General features: G+C 36.7%; 1 protein-coding gene across 4 annotated transcripts in view; it reads right to left on the bottom strand.

Moving 5' to 3' along the window:
- Positions 1-27,392, bottom strand: part of PDS5B (PDS5 cohesin associated factor B) — a 111,751-nt gene that overhangs the window by 43,767 nt on the left and 40,592 nt on the right. For all 4 annotated transcript variants that reach the window (XR_004750337.1, XM_035324661.1, XM_035324651.1 and 1 more), the window contains exons 8-17: positions 25,197-25,337; positions 14,029-14,144; positions 12,235-12,329; positions 10,005-10,150; positions 8,936-9,087; positions 7,233-7,346; positions 5,580-5,661; positions 1,280-1,328; positions 215-354; positions 22-137 (exon numbers count right to left, since the gene is read on the bottom strand). Coding sequence is in view for 3 of the 4 variants with exons in the window: in XM_035324661.1 (XP_035180552.1) it covers positions 22-137; positions 215-354; positions 1,280-1,328; positions 5,580-5,661; positions 7,233-7,346; positions 8,936-9,087; positions 10,005-10,150; positions 12,235-12,329; positions 14,029-14,144; positions 25,197-25,337 (1,151 nt within the window). In the remaining variant the exon portion in view is untranslated. The remainder of the gene's footprint in view (positions 1-21; positions 138-214; positions 355-1,279; positions 1,329-5,579; positions 5,662-7,232; positions 7,347-8,935; positions 9,088-10,004; positions 10,151-12,234; positions 12,330-14,028; positions 14,145-25,196; positions 25,338-27,392) is intronic.

The raw sequence follows: 27,392 nt of genomic DNA on the forward strand, positions 1-27,392 counted from the left end.
ACAACACACACACAAAATTACCTGATGGATTCAGTATCAATGTGCACAGGAGCAATTCTCTCAAGAAGAAACTTTATCATTTCCAGGAAAGGATTTGTTGGTTGTTTTGGGTTGCCCAACTTCTTTGTAATTTCCCTCTGCAATTTAAGTTTCAATTAAGTTTATAATCAATTTAGTTCCCAAAACATTCATGTATTTTAAGAACTATTCTTACCACACATCCCTCAGCCTGTTTGCACGAGCATGTTGGGCTAACAAGCATTTCTAACTGACTTCTTATCTTTTCATCATCTTCTAGAACTTGTGTAAATTTCTTCATGAAATCTTGAGCTTTCCCTGGATCAGGAAGGTTTCCTTTAAGTAAGCAAAAGAAGTGACTATTTATTTTAGTAAATATCAGGACTGTATGTTACACAAGTTCAAAGACTCACACCAACATATTAATAGACAATTATAAGTAATATTATATAATAGACAAATATCAATAATACTATATATTGATACATATATAAATATCAGTAATATTATAAAAATATTATATAATAAATATTAAACATACCATAAGTAAAGAAATGAGTATCTGGGATATGGCCAACCAGGCAGCATTTTTTCCTCCACACTGGCCTTAAACAGTACTATTTTTGCCAAAAGAACAGTTTGCATCTTTTAAAAAAGCGTTGTTTAAAACCAAAATTTCAGAATTGTGAAGTAAGTTTTTCTCTTTCTCACTGGTACTAATGCTATTGGTACACCAGGCTGAAGGGTGTACCAGAAGAAAGAAGAAGTGTTGCTTTTTTTTTTTGGTAAGAGTTTAGGTTACACAGTGCTGCCTCCAAAGTGCCTTCCCATTACTGAAACACAAACTCTCGTGTATTCTCCCACCACCACTTACAATACTGACACATCAAAAACAGGTAAGCCAATAAGTAGATCATTAGCTTAGTTAACATCAGTTAATATATATTCTATAATAAATACCGAAGGACACATGCCTTAGATCATCTGCATTTTAAATTAATTTGCAACAGTTAGAAATGGAGCCAAAGCGCCAAGTGATAAGCTTCGTGACAGGAGACTTTTTAAAATAAGTAATTCTTGATTACAGTTGCCTTAAATTTTTCACATCATACCATTACACCATATTTATTGTGATTTGCTACAAAACTTGCCTATTACAAAGCCAATTTGTTATAAGCTTATCTGAAGTGATTTTTAAAAGAAGAAAGAAATATATATCAACCGTCATTTTTAGATGGTATAAATACTTCAACTGACTTACTTGTTATTACCATCACTTTTGAGAATATAGCTTTACTGCTGGCATCTGTCTGTAAGCCACAAAAAAAGAAAAATGTATTAAGTAAAAATTGTATATTATATATTTCCACTGAATTAGCAAAATTCCATAATGATGTATTATCAACAAACCAGTACCTATTATTTTGTTAACACATCAGTGTGTTAGAAACCGAAACACCATAGCAAATTTAATGCTAGATTGCTCCAGGAAGTAAAAGACAATGTTTCCACAGGCGTGATCTTTCTCACATGCTATAAACTTTTATTATTACTATTACTTCTTAATCTACTATATAACCTCTGAACAGTTGTATAGTTACACTTATTAATTGATAGTCCTATGAGAAAAAAATTAAATGAGAATATGACCACCTTTCAAGAGCTTTCACTGAAAAGCATTTCATTTTTAAAAGCATTCTGCTTAGCTGCCACCATTGCTAGAACTGCCTTTTGGAGACCTCCCTTTGTAACAGACAAAATCAATGACAGATAAGCCTAAAATTACACACAGAAAAATAAAGACAAATCAACGCAGAAAGAAGGCTCAGCTTAGGAGACAAATATTCCTTATACCAAAGTACTCAACATGAGGCAAACAAAGACCTGTGGTGGGCCTTTTCATCAGGTTCATGTCAGGAAAGAACCATTGAGCAGCAGTGCTGCAAGACACTAACATTTTCTTATGACAGTCTTAAGATTGTTATAGAGTAGAAGGGAAAATGTTCAAGGTAGAGGTCAAAGTCTTGTTCAGGCATACATAGTTTGTTTTTTCTTAGTGAAATCTGCACGTAGTTTTCAAATAAAGTTCAAACAAGCCATATCAGCTTCGGAGATAACAGTTACTATTGATTACCATAACTTTGGCTAACACAGGGAAGTGTGTTTTTCTAGAAAGAGTATCCCTTAACTTTTCGAGTAAATTTCTGTTGTGTAGTTGATGAGGTACTACAAAAGAAAAGAGAATTCTGAGTTCCAACATCATTGCAAAAAGAAGAAAAAAAAGGAAATTAATCAGGTAATTAGGTAATTGTTACAAACTATTGCAATGTTTGAGAACATTGCCAATCCTGGAAAGATTGAAGTGTAACAAAAATACAGCATGAGATTAAGATAAGCAGTGTTTTCAGTGAGTACTATATCTTGTGAAATGGACACCTAAGCACATTGTTCCAGACATTAAGTATTTCTACAGAAATTTCAGTCACTTTTTAGTGTCAAGAATGCCAGTGCTGGCTAGGTCTTCTAGTACTGGCTGAAGGTCTCATTAAAACAACATTTAAGTTGTGCAAACTGCTAAGCTCTCATCCGAACATGAAACAGGCTGAGTCAGAAGGATTCTTTTACCTTTCAGTAGTGTAACTCCACTGAATAATGACAGATTGAAGATATCAAGATACATTTCTTTTCAGAAGATCTACTGTGGCATCTTATCTACATGATCTTGAATGCACGATATGGAAGCATCTGAACAGCAGCACATCCACAGCAAATAAAGCTTATACTTCTAATACAGATAAAACAGCATTCACCTGTTTTTCTACATGTGAGCAAGCAAGTTTATCTATTTAACTGTATACCATTACTGTAGGAGAAAATAAGAAGAGTTGAGATCTATGTTTTTGTTCTTCAGAAAAGTATCTCAGCTTAAAGTTGGGTTTGATGCCTGTTCTGTCTCAGATTAGGAGAAGTTATGATCAAGAGAAATTGAAGTTTCCTAACACATACTCAATCTCCTTGATAGTGCTTGTTAACCAACAGTGCTTGCACTGGGGAAAGGCTAAAGCAGGAGGGAAAAAAAAAAAAAAAAAAAAAAGCCCCAAAGGGGGGAACCCTGGAGAATTTCTCTAAATGACAAAATAATTTTCCAAGATAGGGAAAAATCAATGGAGTGGAAAATTCAAAGATCTATAATCACAGAATAATTTAGGTTGGAAGGGACAACTGTAGCTCACTTGGTTGAACTGTCTACTCAATTTGCTCTAGTCCTCATCTAGCTGAGTTAAGTATTTACAAGGATGGTTTCACAGCCTTGCTGGATAACTTGTTCCCATATTTGATCATCCTCACTGACTTATTTTTTCCCTCCTTACTACCTACTAAAAATTCCCTTGTGGCAACTTTGTATTCTGCTTCTTGTCCTATCTTCATTTGTCTTGGAGCTCTCACAATACCTATGCTTGCCACAAGGACACCTACAGAAGAAAAATGAACAATTAAGCTACCGTGATTAATAAGGGTAGAAGTTCAACCAAGGTGAAAACGCACATAATGTTACCATATGTTATCTTCTAAAAGATTACTAACTCATTTTGGTTTTGTTTCCTGACATAATATATAGTTTCTAGACTTTTGAATGAAAATTAAAAAAAAAAAAAAGACACCTGAGCAGGGGCACAAGAGACATTAGAGAAGGAATGATACAAGGGTAAGAGTTGTCTGAGCAGGGGTGGAGAGAAGATGCAAGGAGAAGGTATGACTCTAAAGGGACTGTGGCGAGTGGAGGTACCCAGGCTGGAGCAGTGGGTTAGGTACTGATCTGCAGCAAAAGAAAAGGAACCACCACACCATGACCGCAGTGTGTCTCCAAGGGGACTGGAGACTGTGAACAGGGGAAGAGAAGTGTCTGATAGGCAGCTGAAGGGTGTTTCTTGAAGTGCTTATTTGCTCACTTTCATTTCTCAATACCAGAATCAATAATTAAAAGTTTATGTTAATAGCAAATTAAATTAAGAAATATCCCACTCAGCACTGTTGTCACCCACAAGAGCACCTCAGATTGCCTGAAAGCACAAGGTGTGTTGCCTACTACATCACTGCCTGAAACCACACATGCACTCTTGTTACACAAAAAAAGTTCAACTGTAGAGAGTCAATACTTAATCATGAAAGATGCAATGAAAAACACGTGGCCAAAAGCAAATGTAAACAGAATGCCCCATTTTCAATGCAATGCTTATGCCGGCATTTATTAAAATTACACATTTAATTCTAAGTCACATTTGACATTTTACAACCGAGAAAGCACTTTTGTTACTTCCCCCTGAAAACAAAGGGAAAATTTGAAATTTTCACTTTCAACTGAAACGCAGAATATATCAAGAAGTTAACTCAAGTTTTATATTATGCATAAATCTATTTAAATTACACCAAAAACATAAAAAAGTAGATTAAAATTATTTCAATAGTCACTGAAACATGATGAATTATTACTGTATTAGCAATTACTGCACTAAAGAAGTCAATACAACATTACAGTATGCTTTAATTGCACTAAGGCAAAATTATGAATTTCACTGCAATCACCTTGAGTATAACTTAAACAGGACTGCAAGACTAAGATTTTAATAGAACTACTGCTATCTGCAAGACAGTAGCATTTCCAAGCAGACATTAGATAATCCAATTACACTTGTAATAATGCAGTTACTCTCTCATCGTGTTCAGACAATTTCAGCAAAATTATAATTCAGTCATAAAACTGCATTAAATTTACCTGTGATGTTTGAGTATATACACATGTAAAAGACCTAAATATTTGAATATGGACACAGTAACACCTTATAGGATACACTATTATTGTTAAAACACCAACAGATTAAACTTGTAGCACTGAAGTCAAGTCATAATCATGTTCTAAATCACATGCAAAATTTCACCTCATTTTTTTTTTTAAATTATAATGTGCATATACATATAACTAAAACAAATCTAAATTTTATTGTGAGAATATCCTAAATCCTCTAGATATGTTTATCTTTTAGAAATATGCCCACTAGGAAAAAAAAAAAAATGAACACTAGTCTCTCACCTCCAACACATCATTTAAGAAGTTTCCAAGAGGGAAGGGAAACAAGTTAACATATAAAGTATTCTCATTTCTCAAATATTACTAATTTATATAAGATAAGAAATCAGGATGTTTAGGTATTTTTTCTTAATTACTCAATCTGGCAGTCAAAAATAATATACCATCTTTTTCTCTCGTTTGAGAAACAGAACAATCCTGGCAACATGCAGGTCTTAAACAGTGGGAGCACATATTTTAGTATTAAGTCGCTAGCAAAAACTTAAGATTTTTTTTTTTTTTTTAAGGAACACCTACTCTTACTGACAAAACATACAGATTTCTTACTGAAAGTGTAGCCTAATGGAATCAAAATATTTTTTGTCATTAATATTAAGCTTCAGATGGAACTAATGGAATTAAAAATAGTCTTTGTTTTTTTTTGTTTTAAGTATAACCGCATATTCACTGTGGAATAAAGACAAATATAACTTACTTTTGGTTGTTTTATTAGGTCAACTAAATCCTTTACTTGATGTCGTAACAGATTCTGACATTTCCACATTTCATTCAATGCTCTAAAAAACAGAATAAAAGGAAAAAAAGAGAAAAAAATAGAGTTGTCAATGTCTTCTATTCAATAAATAATGTAACTGTCCAACAAGAGCCTTTACATTCTTCTAAACGTTCTTCTAAACGTCTTCTCAATATTCTTGTCACATGAAACATCATTGCCATGTGAGCAAATTCTAAACGTTTACTAACTGAATGATATGGAAAATTTAATTGATCATACTATACTGGCACAAAATGTGATTTTGAAACAAGTTTTATTTCAGACACTTAACTACACTGCCTTTAAAAGAACTGGGAAGTAATTGATATCTGTCTTATAAAGAACTCATTTGTACAAGTCTAAAATCATTCTTCTAAAAACATTCCAAGAAGCAGGCTAAGATTTTTTATCATTAAAACAATGTTTTTCTTACTCAGAAAGCAGTTACTAGAACAAGTTGCAAAAACTGGACATGATTAGACTTGTAAGAGATGCATTAGAAATAGTCTATCTAGAAAACTGAAAATCAGCACACTTTCCAGGAAAAATTATCTAAATATTTTTTAAAATAGTAAAAATAATTTTCTAAAAAGACCGCATTTTTAAAACTTTTAGAATCCACAAGTAAAAGTCAGTCCTATTTACCTAACTGAATATACCGAAACTTTAAAATACATACTGCTGCATACGAAAACTGTAGAATTCCGAAGTTATTTGTTGCCTAAAATAACAAGTACTGAAAAAATCCCATTCTGCATTTTGTTTAGCCTATACCAAAAATTGCTAGAACAGTAGCAGTTTTTATTTTTAATACATTATTCTTTTATGGTGCTACACCACTGTAACTTATTCAGGCATGTTATACAAGAACCGCAGAGGATTCAAACACCAACTTCTCTAGTATTTGAATGCTGTGGGTGGTGTTTTTTTAGCCAATCTATGATAAACAGTATCCCACATGAGAAAAATTATATTTAATTTTCAAGTGACTGGGTACTACTAAATGAAAAGCAAAGTAAAACTAAGTAAATTCAGTCACAACAATGAACATTACAGCAGCTAAACTGTTGTTCTTCAAATTCTTCAAAATTCTTCAAAAAGTAGTGGATGCACTACTTTTAAGGCAAGTAATTACCTCCCCCAAACATAATTGGAAGTAGAATGAATATTGAAGGAGAAGAGACAAACAAATAATTCCTTCCCACTCTGGAGTTATCCTGGCTGCTAAAATGAAGAGTATGTTGATTCTCAAATCATCAGATAAGATCTAAAGCTAGTCAACACTACTAATCTGTGCTATCTCTTTCAAGACATAAAAGAACTAATATGCACTCAAAAGCTTTTTGCCAGTTCTTTGGCACTACCATTTTTTGGCTGCTTATGGTTAAAGGGTACCACACCTTGTTAAAAACCACCCTATTAATTTTTTCAAACTCTAATTTGAAGAGCATACAGTATTGCTACATTCCATTTACTAATAGTTGTTGAACTATTTTTGTCCACTGACTTAGGGTACTCATAACAATTTAGAACCAATTTACAATAATGACTGTATTAAAAATTATTTTGCAAGAAGACAAAAATAGCACATACTTCACAGCATTTGAATCCAGTGTTGCATAAAGGTAATACAAGCATTTCATTCGTTCATTTGTTTCCAAGTTGTGAGGGACCATGTACTGAGCAAAGATGCGTTCAACAAGTAACCTGAAAGACAGCATCAAGGAACTGTTAAGCAAGAAAGCGATCTTAAATTGTTAAGGTGTTTGTTCAGAAATTCTCAGGCATCCTAGAGATCAGTTGAGGCATATAAAGACATATTTATTAAAAAAAAAAAAAAAAACTAAAGTCAAGTCACCTAACTTCCAATAAAGCTTGGCACAAATTAAACAAAAAGATATGGAAGACGTACCGCTAATGTTAGCAGTATGACATTTAAGAGATGACATTATCATTACCAGATTTATTAACCCAAATAGAAATCAAAGGATTTTAGAGAAGGATGTCTCTTAAGTGTTGGCCTAGAGGATAAGTATTGCAGTCAATTTTTGAACTGACCCCAGATACGGGGCTTAAAATACGAGGAAAAAGAAAATAAAATAAAAAGTCACATTGACTATTACACATTATCATGAAGCCCAGAAAGAGAATTCAGATACTAGTCAGAAGGAACTGACTTTTCCCCAACTCCTCCCTGGCTTCTTCCTGAAGGGCTGAGTTTATCCCATTTCTGTTGCTTCCATAGTAAAAATGCAAGCACATTCAAGAATAATTTTGAAATGAATTAAATTAATGAAAGCTTCTGCTATGACATAGAAGCTCCTTATTTAGAAACAGGAGAAAAAGGATTGGGTCTGACAGTTACCTAGGAAAGATTGCGAAATAAAATTAAAACCACACCCGTGTTGCAATCATGTACATTTAGGCTGGAAATGAAAATAAAATCCTTATCCTTATGCACAAGCTTAGGTTACTAGAGTCTTCCAATGGGAACACGTGGTCAAAACAGTAACCCAGCTAGCTTAAAAAGATCTTGAAGTTTAATAAACTGTGAACGAATAAGATTGGACCTGATGATCCAGACAGATCCTTCCATTTCCATGGTACCAAGAAACGATCAAATATTTTGCAGGCGACTTTTTAAGAGTGTAAATTTTTGAAAGATTTGTATGGGTTTGCAACACCATTTGTATTTGATCATGCTGTGAAGACGGAAGACCCATCTCCAAAGCTAGTAAGACCAACTGATTAGTCAAGGCAGACTAGTTCCCAAACTAGTTCATGATGTACAACTGTTTGTCAATACGAACAATGAAATATGGGTCTACAGCTGGGATGACAGACACATTGCTTTCGCCACAAATCACAAGGCTCTAATTTTGGGCTGTTATCATACAGAAAAACTAATCTTCCACAGAGTGAGATGCCTTAACCATTGCCACTGTATTTACTAATTGGACTTGCAAGTCCAAAGCAAGTTTGTTAAGGCAACTTTACTTACTGGATTTTAACATAAAAATCAGCAAGTTACTGAAGCATAAATGAAACCCTCCTTTATGAAAGCAGTGGTGAAGTACAGGTTGGGAATATTTCAAATTTTTCAGCTTCTTACAATCACTTCTGGCCTTAAACAAGCATAAGAAAACAACAACAACAAGATTTGGCTGTATAAAATCATGCACTTGATCAAAACATACGCAATTATCAACTTGTCTTCATGTTAGCACTGGAGCTTGAGAAAAAAACAGTTACCACAACTATCCACAGAAAACCCAGCTTTCAAAAGGTGGACTTACCGGTCATCAATACTGTTCTGATAATATATATGCAGAAGTTTATCTTTTATCCATGATATCTGTTTTGCAGCTTCTTTTCCTGCTTCTGACTGTAATGAGTATTTCTTGTATATCTGTGCAAGTCCCATCATAGCTTCTTTCCTCACTCTCCACTTGAGAAAAAGAAATAGCACCACAGTTTAGCAGTTCAAAACTCAAATTTGAAAAGACTGAGGAGCTTCCTGGTATTTTCTATTCTTCCCCAAAACAAAATAGTTTAATTGAGTTATAAGTGCAGTCTCTTCTCATTAAGACAAATACTGCATTATATCTATTATGCTAAGCATTTCAATGTAGGTAACTACTATGCAAGTACACCTCTTGAATTTAGAATTGTTACAAGTTCAAGCCAACACCCTTTTTCACAGATCTGCATCAAATACTTGAGATCGTATTACATCTGCACCATGGGACAGCATGTCACCAAATGAAAAATCAGGTGATAATACTAATTTAACTCTATTAACTCTAATGTGAGCAGAAAACATGCTAAGTTTTGGTGAACAACAAAACATAGCTAAACTAAGCTTCGAGGCTATTCAAACTTGAAAGCTACTACACGCGTTTGCAGTTTTTCAATGAACTAATTAAAAGCAGACAATGTAGCCACCTCTGACGGTGGAACAATTTACATTAGTAATCTACCATACAGTTTGAAACCTATCCTCAAAATTTCATATGAAAAACGTTAGGATATCTTACAAGGGTCTCGTTTTACTCAAAGATTACCATGAAAACTAGACACCGGAGTGACATAGTTGTTCTTTGGCATATAGTATTTTTTTGATCATACTACATTAAATAATAATAAATCACAATGAAAAATGTTGCATTCCAATCAGGGGCAAAAGCTATCTCATTAAGTACACTGTCTCATTTTTTTTGCATTATATGGGTTTTCATTAGTTGTTTTAAAATTAGCTCAGCATTCTTAAGAAGCTTTGCTTTTAAGAAAAAGAAAGATAATTACAGTAAGATACAAAAGACTAGAAGTATAATGCATAGCCACCATTAGTACTTAATGTCTTACCCGCTTGTCCAGTGTTCGTTCTCTGACAAAATTGAGCAGGTGATCATTGACAAGCAGAAGATCTTTTTTAGCAGCAGTAACTATGGATACTATAACATCATGCCTTATCGCCTCTTCAGGATCATGTGACCTTACTTTAAGATATTCTGGGAAAATAAAATAAAATAAGCAGTTCATTTTAAGTATACAAGTTCAGATACTTTTATTTCTCTAGCAGCTACCCAACAGAAAACCATGGGCTTCTACAGTTTTGAGTACAGACAGTAAGAAGCCTCTAATTTTTCCTAAGATTAACTGGAATGTGAGTAATAAACTTTTTATTTACTTAGAATACCCAATACTTATATTTCTGGTGTTAAGGAAATAACAGTTGTGAGATTAAGTTATTAAAAATTATTTCTTGTAATAATTAGTTAAAATCTACATTTGCAACTATTAGAGTCCAAGAGAACTGCATCTATAGAGCTGAATAGATGCTGAAGTTCTAAGAACTTAATATCCACACTATATACATTTTGAAGTCTTACTTCAGGCTAGAGGCTACTCTCTTCCTGCAGATTCCTATAACTGGTTGACAGAGCACATCAGTTGCACTCCTGAACACACCTTCTGTACTTTCCCAAAGGAATCTGGTTCACGTGCTCCAGAACACTCCAGTGTGAACCACGTGAGCATAGCAAGCAGGGACAAATCAAGAGACATACTTAAGAAGCATGCTCTTTCACCAAGCTAAAAATGCTTATTTAGACAAATCCTAATTCATTCAACACATAACAGTTTTTTTCTAGATTATTTTGGCATATTGCTACATATTTGGTACTACCAGAAATCTCACACCATCAACACTAAGATTTCTGCTTATAAACATCAAATGTTTTAGCTACTTAATATCATTTTAGAAAACTGCCAAAGCACAAAACGGACTAGCAAAGTTCATTTATCTTTTTAGAAGTACGTATTCTAGGTTAATGTAGTCACACACACTGGCAGGAAAGCACACACAAAAAAAGACATTAAGATCACTGTATGCAGCATACATCAGTGAAACGCTGAGAACATTACGAAACATTGAAAATTCAAAGTTTGCTCTAAATAACCAGAGGTTACTGCACTCCTATTACTGTTCAATGAACAGTGAAAATTTCCCAGTGTCATCTGAAATACTGACTATTAACATTGCTGGTAATCAGCACAAATGTTGGAAAAGCACATCAAGAAATGAAGCTTTGCGTTTATGGATGTTATGAAATTTAAAAATCAAATAGCTTTTAAAAATTGTTCCACATGAAAACATAATAAACTAAAGCAAATGAAGACAATTGCCATTGCACAGAACAATTCTTTTCTTCAACAGCAGTGAGCAAGAAAATTTTATGAACAATTTGACTTTGATAAGCATTGTGGGGAGAGAGAGGGGCAAGCAACATTACATTTCCCAGAGGATACCATTAGAGGGGGCACAAAGTCTTTCAGCAATGTTAAAAAAAAAAAAAAAAAGGAAAAAGGAAAAAAAAAGAAAAAAGAAACAAACTTGAAAATATACCTCTGATAAGCTTTACTATTTCATTAAAAAAGATCCAGAAACTATTTTTTTTTCTCTAAAAAAAAAAACCTGCTTTAACAATACAATTAACTATGGGATTATGGGATGACTATAGCTTGCCTGTATTTGTGTAAACTGACAAATGTTCAGCAGGCAACCCCATGCAATTAACGGCCCCTTAAATTCCCTCCTTAGAGGAAATGGTCAAAGATAATACCTCCAAAGAATAAGTGGGAGTTTAGTGATGAGGGAAAGATACTGTCTTCATTTTAAGCTTTGAAAAAATCAACCCATTCTCTTTAATTGCACTTCTGTTCATTAAGAATGGGATTTGATTATTGTCTATCTCCTTATTGTCACAGGGAGCAACAAACAGTAAATGCTTCTATCCATACCAGTTGCTTTTTTCATACAGAGGTCTTGAACTGCCAGTTGATTTTGATAGGAAGGAGCAGAAACCAATGGCTGTGGTCACAGTTCCAAGGACTGTTTTGATTCTTTAGACAGTTGCTGCATAATATTTACACACTTCTGCCGCACTCAAAGCAAGGGACTCCGCAATTTTGAAATCTAACCTCAATTGTCTCCTTTATAACGTCACAGAATGTTACTAAGGATGACAACTAACCTTCCTGACTTCTCCAGGAGACTTAAAATTGAATTTTAATGTTACAGTAAATCTGGTACCTGTTAAGTCTTTTGCTAGGTCGGGATGGTTCATAAGGCAGTGACTTGCAAATTTCACACATTCAAGACGAATAGGTACGTGGATATCATTAAACCTATTTAGAAACAAGACAATGTATTACAACAAGAAAAAAATATTCACCAAAGCAATTAGATCATTTCTACACAGTCTCAAATATTCTTTAAGATTTTTTTTATGTCTCTCATGCACAGTTACCTGTGCAAAACAGCTCTAATTTTATGGCATTAATTTGAATTTCTTTAACTTAAGAAAAAAAAAAAAAGCCCTGTACTCATGTATTAATTCATGTTCTATACAGGAAAGGAAACATCCTCTCCTAGTACACATGAAAAACTTGGGACAGACAGCAGCTATTTAATGAAATACGTCTCACACATTTTAAGTATCATTTCTCTAATGCTCCACCTAGTTAATCATGAACTGTGCATCAGCAACTGAAAAGGGTTTTAAGATTGTGATTATCTTCTCTTTAAACTGTATGATAGGCAGCAAACCAATCATACGTATTACAAATTTCTTCTAAAATGGATCATTCAACTTCTATTAGACTTGGTTTTAGAAGACTGAATTAAATTTGATGCTTGAAACCTAGTATCTAAAGTTAAGCATGAGAAAATAAGTAATTTTATAACAAAACTATTGTTGCAATGAGACCTATGTTCTTTTGAAAAATAAAATGCATTACAAGGCCATCAAAATACATGGTTTTAAACAATTTAAAAGCAAATCTAAGAAAATATTGCTGTGGAAACATTTATTTATCAAATACAAAGGCTTTAAGAAATGTCTTTAAGTAAAAACTATGTACTTTTCTAAATGAAGAGAATTTAGGAATGTCTTCTCTAGTAATTACCATTATAACTTAACGTATGTGGTTCGTAACTAATGGAAAACAGTAATTGTGAACAACGGATTGCACATGATCATATTGTTTCACATCATAACACAATGAAGTATTTTTCTTTGGGTACAATTTGATCTGGTATTTTTAAATTACATACAATATTTTAAATGTTACATACTTTCAAGCAAAATTAATTCCCTCAATTAAGCTTCCTGTACTTTTAGAAGTAGCATTTTTGAGGACATTCTGGTTTTGATATGATTGAATGCTAAATTACAAACTACTGCATTTATAATAATTTATAGGATTTATCCTCATTTACTCAAGCCAAAAGTATTTTCACCATAGTATCCGTATTTAAGATCTTTCTAACTACAAACTCTAGCTTTATTTCCTATTTCAAACTGGCAGAGTATTTTAAAAACAAAAGGCTTCAGTGTGTTTTCTGCATTGTAACTACTACATACCTCCTTTAAGGCACTCAAATAATTAAAAAATTGAAACCAGTAAACAAATACTGTACATGAAAGTCACAAAACCAGATCTGATAATACCTGATAATGCAACTGTTATCTGATATTATTTTATAATTAATCCATCATTGAATATATTTTATGATTCCATCATTTGTTAAAAAATTCTAATAAAATGTTCTTTTTTCTTGGCAATAGCAGTAAAGATAGCTGCAAAAAATGAATTAAAAAGGATAACTTGTAATTGTTCACTCTGCAGAATCATAAATGTAGAGGATGTATATAAAATAATCTCCTTGGTGTTATCTGCCAGATTTCAGACAAAGCATGAGGCTATCACACTTAGCTATAATCACTTGAGGAAAATAAAAGAGGTAGGAGAATTGAAAAATATTGCATTACAATTCTTTGATTTTTTTTTTCTCTCCTGGGAAGAGAACTAAAATAGCATATACCTCCCCAAGTAGCACTGCCAGAGCGGTTTGTTCTGAGATGCCAACTCGGAATCCTTTGCCCCAAACATTTTTGCTAGAAGTTTTACAACCTGCAGGCGTTCTTCATTGTCATTGCTCTGAAAAAATGAACACAATTTTTTTAAAAACAGAAAAGTAAACCAGACAAAAAACAGAACATCCAGAAAGCAAACACTGCTTTGTACAGCTTTTAGACCATGTAATAACAATATACGTACACAACTCAAAAAAATCATAATGAAAATTAATAGATTTTTCCTGTATACAAATGTGTATCTTGAGACAAAAAATCTTCATTAATGCTGGGAGAAGACAAAATAACGAAGGCAGCGAAAACATAATGCAACACAGAGACAAAAAAAAAACCTACAGAACAAAGCCTGGTGGTAAATACAGATGTATAAATCTTTTTAACCATCATTTACAAGTGTTGCCGTTAGGAAATCTGGTAAAGTGCTTATACAAATTTATACAAAATCAATCACAGCACAAAACTCACAAAACTCATTTTACTTCTATCTACACATAAAAGTATACAGTTCTTGGGAATAGCATTTTATTACAAACATTTAATTAAAAAATGTTCAGAGCACAGGTTTTCAGAGGACATCAGATTGATGTCCTTTAGAAGGACCTGGGAGTGATGGTTGATAGTCGCCTGAATATGAGCCAGCAGTGTGCTCAGGTGGCCAAGAAGGCCAACAGCATCCTGGCCTGTATAAGAAACAGTGTGGCCAGCAGGGCTAGGGAGGTGATTGTCCCCCTGTACTCGGCTCTGGTGAGGCCGCACCTCGAGTACTGCGTTCAGTTTTGGGCCCCTCGCTACAAGGACATGGAGGTGCTCAAGCGAGTCCAGAGAAGGGCTACGAAGCTGGTGAGGACACTTGGAGAACAAGTCTTACAAGGAGCGGCTGAGGGAGCTGGGCTTGTTCAGCCTGGAGAAAAGGAGGCTCAGGGGTGACCTTATCGCTCTCTACAGGTACCTCAAGGGAGGCTGTAGCAAGGTGGGGGTTGGTCTGTTCTCCCACGTGCCTGGTGACAGGACGAGGGGGAATGGGCTAAAGTTGCACCAGGGGAGTTTTAGGTTGGATCTTAGGAAGAACTTCTTTACCGAAAGGGTTGTTAGACACTGGAACGGGCTGCCCAGGGAAGTGGTGGAGTCACCATCCCTGGAGGTCTTTAAAAGACGTTTAGATGTAGAGCTTAGGGATATGGTTTAGTGGGGACTGTTAGTGTTAGGTCAGAGGTTGGACTTGATGATCTTGAGGTCTCTTCCAACCTAGAAATTCTGTGATTCTGTGTGAATGCCCAAGTTCTAACATACGCAGTACCTGGTCCTGGATTTAAAGGCTGTATTTAAGCCTGTATTTAAAACTGCTAAGTTACAACAGATGCTTTTCTTTCATATTTAAAAAACGAACACTGACAAAGATAAAACAAGACCTTCCTCAGTACATTTTCATTAGCACTGGTTTGCATTACAGTTGTTTAATACAACACACAGCATTTGAAGCTTAAAACATGCTTTGGAAATGTGTGCTAATACTCGTGCAATTAACACATATTTGCAGTTCACAGATTGTTTATTTTTATTTTGCTTATTAAAAAAACAACTGGCTGCAACAGTTCATTGAAAATGGGGCAGTACGGTCAGGTTGATTGAACTAGTTGTTATTCACCCCTTACTATTTCAGTCTTCTTTCTTGTAATAAACGTGAGCTTTTTCAAATAATGTTCTTTTCTACCACCTTTGAAGTTCTTATTAGTTCAACATCACCTTTTGAATTCGACCAAGAAATAAGAGCATAACGTAGTTGTCAGAGTTCTCTGACAACACCAGCCTTAAAGACCAACTATTTCTCCTGACTCAATACCATAAATGGGCTGAAAAGTTTTCCCGTATCTTCTTTCAATTCAGCTCCCTAAGAATAGTCAAAGCATATTTAAAAGCCTTTTAAGTACCAGAGCAAGACAAGGATGAAGAAATCTCTGACACTGATTTATTACTACATTACATGAAACTATAGTGCTTTTGAATACACCTTAGTATTTAATATTAGCAGCTTGAATAGAAGTGTTATTAATACTTTGTCTGTATTTGACTGATTTATCTGACTCAAATTCAGACTGACATTTTACCGAGTCATCTACAACCTCCTCTTCTTAAACTGCAATGGTAAATGGTATCATTCTTTTCTTGAGTTTCAGCTTAAGTGTCCTTTACATAACGGATTCATGTTCTCTACCCTAAAAGAATTTTAACTTTTTTTTCCCCAGCCTATATTAGTCCGACCTTCATCACTCATATCCTATCCACTCCTGGTTAAGCCAACAAAATATTAGAAGTATTGAGTACCTCTGAATTTCTCAAGGAGATCAACACGGATGCAGAACAAGAAACCCTGGGAAAGGGGTAGTAGCAGACACTAAGCATTCAGCTGCTATATTACATAGCCAGAAATATAGAAAAAATATGATTTTTAAGAGATATCTTTTATGATTTTTTATGAGATATCTTTTAACGAATTAGCCAAAGAAGCAGCTTTTGCTATACTAGGCAGTAATCCAATTACACGACAAGCACTCATGTTTATAGTCATGCTTGTAGAAACAATGAATATTTGTGATTATGGATCAGGAGTATTTGTTACTTTCTAAATTTCTGCCCAGGCTTTGGTCTCCTTGAGATATTCTTGGCTAAGACCCTAAATCTAATAAAATCAACTGTAGTTGTTAATAAATGAACACATCACCATTACAGTCTCTCTCCTTTACTCCACTTCAATCTCTACTTTTTTTCTGAGGAAAAAATCAGTACTATAAACTCTAGAAGAACCTTAACCCTTTTCCATCCCATGATGCATTGTGTAACTGAACAGTCATGTCCTTCAGGGTTCGCGCCTTAGGTATGACCCAGCACTCTTCATGTTTAATAGTGTTCCATAAAGATTCACCAATAAAAACTGGCACTGAACAATTATTTCTAATTCCCCATACCCTGCTCCCAAGGCAGCTGTTCTTCTGCCTACGTGTTATGGTGTGTCAGTAACAGCTGAAGTTGGTCAGATTGTTGTAAGTAGGCAAGTTCAAAAGAATAGGAAGCAATGAGGATCTGGGGGGATTTGGGAGTAGAAGTGGAAACAACCTGAAACTTGTCAAAAAATTAACAACCTTATCCAGGAAGACAGGCAGCTCTGAAGTAATAAAAGTCAACAATTTGCTGATTTTATTCATAAGTAACATTAGTTTAGTAGAAAATTAAAACAAATAATCCATCACAGTTTTATTCCTAGATACCCCGTTCACAAGCTTTTCATTCTCTGGGACATTAAATGGATATTTAATTTCTGTAATACCAATTTCTGAAATTCAGATATCAAATTCACGTGAAGGGACATCAGTTTCAGTTACAAGTTGGCCTACACAGCAATAGTCTTATCTCTGTTCTCTACCACACCGATAATGCTTCTGTGTCAGTGCTAGATCTCTAAACACGTCACTTTTTAACACCAAGATCAGGCATTAATGGCTGTCCTTCAAAGAGGTTAGTTGGATGAATTCCAATGGGTGTTCTTCTGCTGATCCCCCAGTCCCATTTCCAAAATAAGGTTAAAAAAATACCAATGAGAGGCAAACCATTTTTGACGAAGCCCTCACAGTGTTAAAATTTAGCAGTACTCCTTTCCTGTTCAGACAGGAAAGCTGTCCAAACCACGGGAAACCAGCACTAGCAGCAGCAGCAACCGCTGTGTGCCAAGAGGAGTACATGGCTTAGTGGGTGACATTGGTAGTAGGGCGATGGTTGGACCAAATGATCTTGAAGGCCTCTTCCAACCTTAATGATTCCATGACACTTGCAAGGTAGACAGGGGATTTCTTTGCCCCTGACACCCTTAGTCCACCAGTCATATTCCCCCTCAGGGAGCTTAAGCAATGGTGACCACTTGGCAGGAAGTGATGTCTTCATGTCCCCTGTGGTATCAGCACCACTCAGGAAGATGCGGCTACCTAGACAAACTCCCAAGGGAACACGCAGCCACCCAGGTCTCCAGCTGCAGAGTGCCTGTGGTTTCTACCAGTGCCTGAAGACAGCAGTGAGAGTGTCCGAGGGAGGTACACTCTGGTAGAAGAATTGCTCAGCTTGGTGACCGAGCTTCTGGAGAAAGAGTGCAGTTTGAGGAGCATGCGGGAGTCCAAGCATGAGATTGCCTGGTGGAACCGCACACTGCCCTCGCTGGAACAGAAATGACAATTAGGCATAACATGACAAAGGGGGATCCTTTACCCTCTCTCCACCAACCAGAAGGCAGTGGAATTAATGTGAGGGATAGAAGTGAATGGAAACAAGCCTCTGGTCCTTCTCATCTGACTTGCCTTCCAAGATGCCCTTACACAACAGATATGAGACTCTGGAGTAGGAAGGACAGGGTTACGATGAGGTGGATGATGATCCATCTATGCAAGGAGTCACCAAGGTCATTCTTTGCCTTTAACACCAATGATGGGCAATGGGACCTCTGGAGCCCTGGGTTGGAGGACTGCAACTAGGGAGCGATTAAGGTCCCAGCTGGTATTGGACTTGTATGGCATTTGCTGCAATTAAGTCTATAGGGCCCAAAGGTATTCACTGCAGGGTACTGAAAATACAGGCTGACGTTATTGTGAAGTCTTTCAGGGAGACTGGGAAGGGTCCAAGTTGACAGAAAGCTAGCAAATGTTGTTCCAGTTTTCAAGAAGGGTAAGAACGAGGACCCTGGTAATTATAGACCTGTCAGTCTCACCTTGGTGTCTGATTGAATCATGGAGAAAATAATTCTAGGAGTTATTGAAAAGTGCTTGAAATTCAACGCATTGACTGGTAAAAACTGACATGGCTTCATGAAGGAAATACCTTATTAACTTGATATCCTGTCATGACAAGATTACCCATAACAGACATGAAGGACAGGCAGTGATTTTTTTTATTATTTTTTTGCTGGAGGATGTGAGGGTATGGCTTAAAACTAATCAGGTTCAACAAGTCCAAGTGCAAGGTGCTGCACCTAGGTTGGAGCAATCCCAGACAGGAGCACAGACTGGAAGAAGAACTCATTGAGAGCAGCCCTGTACAGAAGGGCTTGGGAGTACTGGTCAATTAAAAGCTTGACTCAGGGCACACCTGCAGCCCAGAAGGCCAACTGCATCCTGGGCTGCATCAACAAGAGGGGTGGCCAGCAGGTAGAGAAAGGGGATTGTGCCCCTCTGCTCTGCCCTTGTGAGACCCCACCTGGAGCGCTGTGCTCACCTCTGGAGCCCCCAGCACAAGGAGGACTTGGACCTGTTAGAGCAGCTGAAAATATTCTTGGCATAGATAAGACAAAAAAAAAAAGCAACAACTAAGAGAAGAAAGCACACAAGCTGCACATTTCAGAGAACACCAGTTACTGACAAGCATTCTTCATTCAAGTCAATACATACAATTCTCCATTGAAGTTACCTGTCATCTTGACCAAATGGTCAATACTTGTACCAAAGTGGCAAGGTGGTTGAACACTAGATGGCCACATTGTTTAGATCCTATGGTGGTTTTACCCGGCTGGCCAGCTGAACTCCATCCACCACAACTGCTCTCTCACTCTCCCTCCTCAATGGGGAAGGGGAGAAAACACAATGGAAAAGGCTCAAGGGTTGGGATAAGAACAGGGAGATCACTGAACAATTATCAACACAGGCAAAACAGACTCAACACAGAGATTAATTTATTGCCTATTACTAGCAGACTAGAACAGTAAGAAACTAAAAGCAAGCTAAAAACACCTTCCCTCCCCATCCACCTTCTTCTACGTCCTTCCCCAAGCGATGCAGGGGAATGGGGGCTGTGGCCAGTCCCTGACACTTCATCTCACTGCCCCTTCACGGTCCCTCTCTGCCCCTGCTCCCCGTGGGGTCCCTCCCACGGGATGCCGTCCTTCCCCAACTGAGCTTGCAGGGGCTGCCCACAGGCAGCAGCTCTCCAAGCACTGCTCCCACACGGCTCCGTACCACGGGGTCCATCCCCCAGGAACAAACTGCTCCAGCACGGGTCCCCCACGGGCAGCAGCTCCCCCCAGCTCCCTGCTCCTGCGTGGGCTCCTCTCCACGGGCTGCAGCTCTGGCCTGGGGCCTGCTCCTGCGGGGGCTCTCCATGGACCGCAGCCTCCTCCAGGCCACATCCACCTGCTCCACCGGGGGCTCCTCCACGGGCTGCAGCGTGGAGATCTGCTCCGTGTGGGACCCACGGGCTGCAGGGGGAAAACATGCTCCACCAGGGGCCTCTCCACAGGCCACAGGGGAACTGCTGCTGAGTGCCTGGAGCACCTCCTGCCCTCCTGCTGCACTGACCTGGGGGCTGCAGGGCTGGTTCCCACCCCTCTCTCCCTGCTGCTGTTGCACACTAGTTTTTCCCCCCTTATTTAAATCTGCTCCCAGAGGCCCAACCAGCTTCACTCCCTGGCTCGGCTCTGGCCAGTGGCAGCCCTTTTGGAGCTGCTGGAGCTGGCACAGATTTGACAAGGGGCAGCTGCTGGGTTCCTCACAGAGGTCACCCCTGCAGCCCTCCTGCTACCAAACCCTTGCCACATAAAGCCAACACAGATCCAAAATAGTAAATATACACAGTAGAGTTACTGAGGGACACAAGCCGTGTCACAAGTTCTGTATTAACAGTTTCATAACCCCAATGTATGTGGTCAAAAATTTATCTGGTCACTGACAGGAAATCCCTTAAAATCTTCCACATTAAAAAGAGATAGTCTAGAACTTTGTAGTTCTAGATAGTCCCATGAAGACAAGAAATCTCTTGAAACTCATTCCACTCCAACCAAAAACGTTACTGGCTGATATTGCTTCACACTGGTAAGCACCAGCCCACTAAGCTACATGGTCAAAGAGCTCCAGAAATTAACGGCATTAAGACAAGAGGAAGGTGGCTGGTGTGGCCCTGATGTGTCTGGCACCCATTGTTATTGGCAGAACTACAGTGGAAAAGCCTCCCAGCACTGCCAAACACAAGAAAATGGGGGGTGAGGGGGGGAGGAGGTCACACAGAGGAATGTGTGCACAGAACTAGAAAAAGGCAGGCAGCACAGAAATCCTTCTCCATCAGCACCCATCTCTTTTTATATTCAGCTCAATATTTCAAGTTGGTCCAAGACGACATCACTGGTAGCATACATCTCAGTCTTGGCAACATTACTACAAGTTAAATTAAGATGAGCAAGCATTTTATTTTGGGTGGAGGAAGTGTAGCTGGAAAGCCTCCCCTCAGTGTAAACTGACTCATCCCATTCACAGAACAAGATTCTTCAATAATCACGTCCGCAAAACCTGATCAAGTGTCTCCTTGATGTACCTCAAGTAAAAAGGAAGGAATGATGGATAAACTTGAACGTAGTCTTCTTTAAGCCCTCAATAATAAGAAGTAAAATACATATATTGTTAGAACACACACAAGGACTTTCTCAATGGTAACCCCTCAAAGTTGTTAATAATATTATCATACTTCCAGGAATTCCTGTCTTCTTTGTTTAGATAAGAATTTCCCACTTTGTTTTCAAATGACATCCCAAAAGTTTGATTTTTTAAAGTTATTTTTATTTTTTAAAATTACCAGTAATTGAGTCTCTATAGACTTTCCCTTTGGTAAGACCACGTCACATTTTTCTTTCTTTATATGGATGACTAATTACTCTTCCCAATCTATTTTAACGCCCTATGCCCTAATGAGCTGATCTCCATTGTTCGTCAGGCTTCACATGACATGGCCAGCATATTTAAAAAAAAGAAAAAGTTTCGCATTTGTACAAAACCAGCCATTTATCATTCCTTACTATTCTTTACTAGTAAAAAGATTTTTTTAGACAAGTCAAAAGAATTTACAAAGAAGAGCTCTTTGACAAAAATGGCTCAAACTGAAAATAACCAAACAGATTTCATGAAACTGATTTATTTCTTTTCAAATGAGGTTCCACTGGCATGATAAAAAAATATTGGGTTCTGTTCAAATTCATGTAGAACTTGCCAAGTTTGCACCTTAAAATATTTTCTGAAGCGTCCCACTGATTGAAATGCTTGGTGCCTAGTTCAGAGAAAGTTTACAATGAGTATACTCCCTCTGGCCAAAGTTTTTCTAACTGCTTTTAAAGCCAATTTTAAAGCAAATGCACATTTTCAAAAGCAGAGCAATCACCTAATTTGTCTTTGAAAAGACCCTTTCATATGTCCACTTCCATTTGTTCAATGCATGCAAGATTGAATCATCTGACACATTCTTGCTCCTCAAAATTTACAAGCCAACCACTGAGACAGGTACAGCTTTCCTTCAACACCTTCCATTTTAAGAGTAATACAAACCTCTTTAGCACCAGAGAAGCAATATGAGATCCTGGAACACAGGAACTGTCACACTGCCCCATAAGCATTTGAGTATCACTCCTAGTATTTGAATTCTATTATCACACCCGTATATTCAAGAATGGTAGCAGACAATCTCAGGGAACAAAAACTGAACGTTTCTGCAAAACTATGCATGACCTAAACACGCTCCACAAACTTTGATTTAAATATCTAGTAGAGAGCACATAGCACATGAGCTTATATGGCAAAACTCTTAAGCCATGGGCACAGACAAATACACACCATGTACCAAATCTGGAAAAGCCAAAGCCATCTAAACAAACTTGGAATAACATACAGAGCTCACTGAAGTTTATGGTCGTTGTATCATTAAATTTAATTGACCTTCATTCAAAAAGCTAACTTCCCTCTCCCATATTTCATTAGGGACTGCCAAGCTTATTTTTCTCTTGTGCTGCCCATTTGACCTAAGGCTTCATCAAGATAATAGGGATACTGCTGTCCAGTTTCTTTTCATTCAAAGCAGCACAATATTAGCTTTCTTCCACTGTAAGGTGCTAAATTTTACTGAAATCACAGTCTCTTCTCCAACGCTAACAGGCAATTTACCTGGACCTGAATTCAAAGTGCTTGACACTAGCTGCCACTGTTTAGTATAAAGCCACAGCTGTTGTTGGAGAGGAAAATACTTAATCATCACTGGCAAGTCTGCATACAGAACTTGTGCTGATCTCACACAAACTGACTGTATTTCATTAATATTTCAGAACATTCATCTTCAAAATACACTTTTAACCTCAAAATGCCCTTTTAACCACAGGAAGACCTCTGAACTCATTTAAAACAGGATTATCCTATTTTATACGAGAGTTTTATGTTCTTGGATTTTTATTTTTTTAATCCCTTTTTTAATATAAAAGATCTGTCAAATTGCATTTGACAACTGATAGGACAAAACAGGCATATATAACTTGTAGTTATAACTTAAGGCACCCAAAAAAGGCACTTGGAACAACTAGACGATTCATACAGTAGCAGTACCTGCACTGGGAAGAGTCACAAACAGCACTGGAGTTTAACAAGAGATAAAGCACTAAGTAAGAGCAGTAAGAATGTAGCTACTAAAATTTACATTTCTTAGAAACATTTTAACACTGGATATTACAAATACTAAGTGTCAACCACATTACCCTTATGGTTTTAGGCCTCAAGAAAAAACTACATCAAGGTTTGCGGAGATGAAAACCAGCAAAATACATGTTTTTGATCTCAGAAGAATACACTAAACAAAGAGCAGAAATGGAGACATGAAAAATGTGTTTTAATTTAAGAGGTATTAAGAAACTAGGGAAAGGCTGAGAATCAAAATCACCCAGTTGAAGGAATAGACCAGAAGTTCCTGTAACGTTAAGAGAGAAAAAGCTGACAATGCGTGGCTACTAAACTTACTGATTCCAATGGTAAAATGGGATACAAACAAGAAGCAAGTACTGAAATACTCGAATATGTGAGTCAATGAAGGAGCCAAGCGAGCACATTAGGAGCACAAAGATGATTCAAGAAGCTGCAGTTTTAAACGGACCTAAAGATGGAAAGATTACTGCAATTATGGCTATGAAAAAAGGGTGCAGCACAAGTTAAAATTAAATCTCTTGAGTAACACTTTCAGAAATAGTGTTTTTATTGGAGTGAGAATAATTGTTCTCCACCTCCAAGAACAGATATTAAGGGCTAAAAAAGGTGTGCTTTAAAAAAGACAGCAAGAAGTAAATTGGGCCCTACTTCTTTCGTAGATGTGAATGGAAAGATACAGACACTAAAAACAACTTGTACAACCAGGAAACATTAGTGAAAAGATAACAGGCATGAACAAGGCACTACAATAATAAACATTACACTGAGAACTGGCCACAGGTTCTGCAAAACTAAAACCTCTCCTCAATAATTAAAATACGTGCAAATTTAAAAGTCGCCCACTGCACACTCGCTTTTAAGTTCAGTAAGAAATCACTTTCAAACTTAGTAATAAAGTAATCAATTTCCCCACTTCCATAGACACCTTGTGAAGTGACAAAACGAATAAAGGTAGAGCAGAAAAAAGGAAGTATCAGCTGTTATACTGAGTCTCTGCAAGTGATGGAGATGCTATGAAACGGTAGAAAGTCAAAAAGGAAAAAAAAAAAAAAAAACTATTAAAATAGGTACAATGCAAACTCAAGCTATTTTTCAGATGGGAAAAAAATAAGCTTAAAAAAATTTATAGAGATCACTGTAGCAATGAATCCAAGGTATATTCCTATGTTTCCACATGTGACAGACTTCCTATTTAAAGAAAATAGTCACTGCATCAGTTTCCATTAGCCGTGGGCCCAGTTTATCCCTTCCAGACCTCACTATTGTGAACAGATGTAGTTTCTCTGTACAGCTAGCAGCACAAAGAACTTTCAACATATTAAAGCCCTTCACAACAAATACTACAGTAAACCAAGGGAACAAACTAGATCAGATTCAAGCCATTAAAGAAAAAAATCAGCTTGTTTGAAAAACAGAAGCCTAAAAACATATGCACGCATGACTCTGTAGGTTAATACATTTGAAGTTAAATTACTCTTAAGCACTTTTATGAGTATTCTTTTAAACAATGCAGACTTGTTTTACATATAAATGCTGGTTTCATATGCCAAATAATTTGTGATGAACTTGTCAGTATAAAATCGTATCAACAGTGAAAAGCATACATGTGTTCCAAATAGACGGAAAGTATAAGGAATGCTTACCTTAAGTTTGAATTCAAGCTGGGGTAGAACAGAAAGCAAGAGGTGACTGTCGATATTGTATAACTCCAGAATCAAGTCAAACACATGCTCTGACAGGTCACTAATTGATGTTTTCCCAAGCATGAGAACCTGATTGAAGAACTAGAAAATAAAACAGACTCTACTTTAATAACACAAGTATACATACAAAGTGTATACATACACTTTTCTATATCCTAAGCCTGTCTACCGCTAAATCTAGCTTGTAATCTTACAGTAATAAAAAAAAAGGGGGGGGGGGGTTGGGCAGAACAGGGCTGTGCAGTTGAACTCAATATACAAATCTGTTTTGCATTCAGAATTACACATACAGGAAAAGCACATGAAAAGTAACACTTCACTATAACAAGGCTACAAATAATTTAAACAACACAACTTTGCAGTGGGACCCCTGTATCAAATCTTTTTATAATGTGACTATATACACTGTTCTTTCACTACTAAGAATAATCACTTACTTTAAAATCATTCCAACCTTTAGACAAAACAAAGCTGAAACAACTGGCGAGCTCATAGATTAAGAAGTTGTAAACAGATATGTAGTACTTCGTAACTGACTATTCCAGAATTTATATTTACAAGCAGCTTAATGTAGCTGTAAAGCAATTATCATTTCTTAATAAATTTGATGGGTTTGAGAGAAACTTCATAAATAGCAAATATTAATTCTATACGACATTCAGCTATATCCTCTCTTAATAGGTGGGTAAATAATAACTAAATAAGGAGTCTGCTACCTCCTACTTGGGGGGGGTAAGGCATGATCTTGCAAATTTGTATTCTCTTTGGGTTAAAATAGTACAAGTGTGGCTAAACAAATTATATTATTTCCACCTGCCAGCAAGGTGACAAACTATTTATATGGCACTTCAGTTTCCTTTTACAAACTTAGGCATAGAGGGTAGCGATGCTAATCTGTCCTGACAAGATTGTTATCAGTAAAGAAACAAAAAGCACGAAAACAATCCTTATCTAGGTTATGAAGTGAATCCCAACAAATGATGCAACAAAAAAAATAATAAAAAAAAAGTCAACTGGTTCTAGTAATGTTGACTAAGTAAAAACTGATAGGTGTATTTCCTTAGATGTTAACTCTCTAACCATCTTGCAGATAAGTCTTCCTTTCCTGCAAGCAGAGTTGCCTGGAATGTATATATTCCTGGTTAGACAATTAACTCCTCTTGTGTCTTTAATATATTTTAAGAAAGAAAATAATGCTCAAAGAAACCAGACAGCATACTTCCCACTTGTGGGAAACCAAGAACAGAAGAATGCATGTGCACATTTTCCATAAGAGGAAGATCCTTATTGTACAGACTTCCTTAAGACCACAAAATGTCACCCAGGTTGTAATCTAACCTTGCAGCTAAGCAACATTAAAAACACATTCACTCCCCAAACAGCAGGTTTGACTAACCGGTTTGGAGTGAGAGTTTTCACTAAATTTTTTCTTGAATCTTAAAAGGTAACTACTTCCCAAATACCACAGGTGTTACCAGTCAGAAAGCAACAAAAAGCATTAAAGATTTTCCACTGTTTTCAAGCTCTTGAGGTTTTGGATACAAGCCAGGAGACATGCTAAATCCTTAACTACTTTTAAAAAAGCATAATTTCTTTTCCTATTGTGCAAGTTAATTCAGAGCATACTTATGCCTGACCTTGTCTGCCTCTCAACCCTCTTCTGCACAGACTGTGATGTCTTTTACTACACTTAACTTGGCTACAGTCCTCAAACCACTCAATTTTCCTTCTTGCTATCTATTTTTAGATTCTATCTCCTCCTCTTCCTGTGACAATGGCATTGAAGTTCTGCTTTGTCTTCACCTTTTTTTTTTTTGGTGAGGAGATGAGTGAGACTACTTAGAAGTAAAGAAAATAACTTTGCCACAAGAATAATGTGTTTATACATTTTTATCAGAACAATATACATGAATACATTTGGTCTTCTGGTCACATTCAGGATTAAAGAGCAAGGTCCCCCAACACAGCAGAAAGTAAACTACCCCGTTTTAGTGAACAAAATTCTTAAGGGCTTATTAATTTCTATATGGTAAAGAAACAGACTCAAAAGGAAAGACCTTCATTAATATAACAACTCAAAGAACAATTGAGACTTTCTAAAGTTACCCAGCCATAACTGACTATATGTAATTTATT

This window comes from Oxyura jamaicensis, chromosome 1 (genome assembly GCF_011077185.1).
Source record: "Oxyura jamaicensis isolate SHBP4307 breed ruddy duck chromosome 1, BPBGC_Ojam_1.0, whole genome shotgun sequence".
In the NCBI taxonomy this organism is placed as follows: Eukaryota; Metazoa; Chordata; class Aves; order Anseriformes; family Anatidae; genus Oxyura; species Oxyura jamaicensis.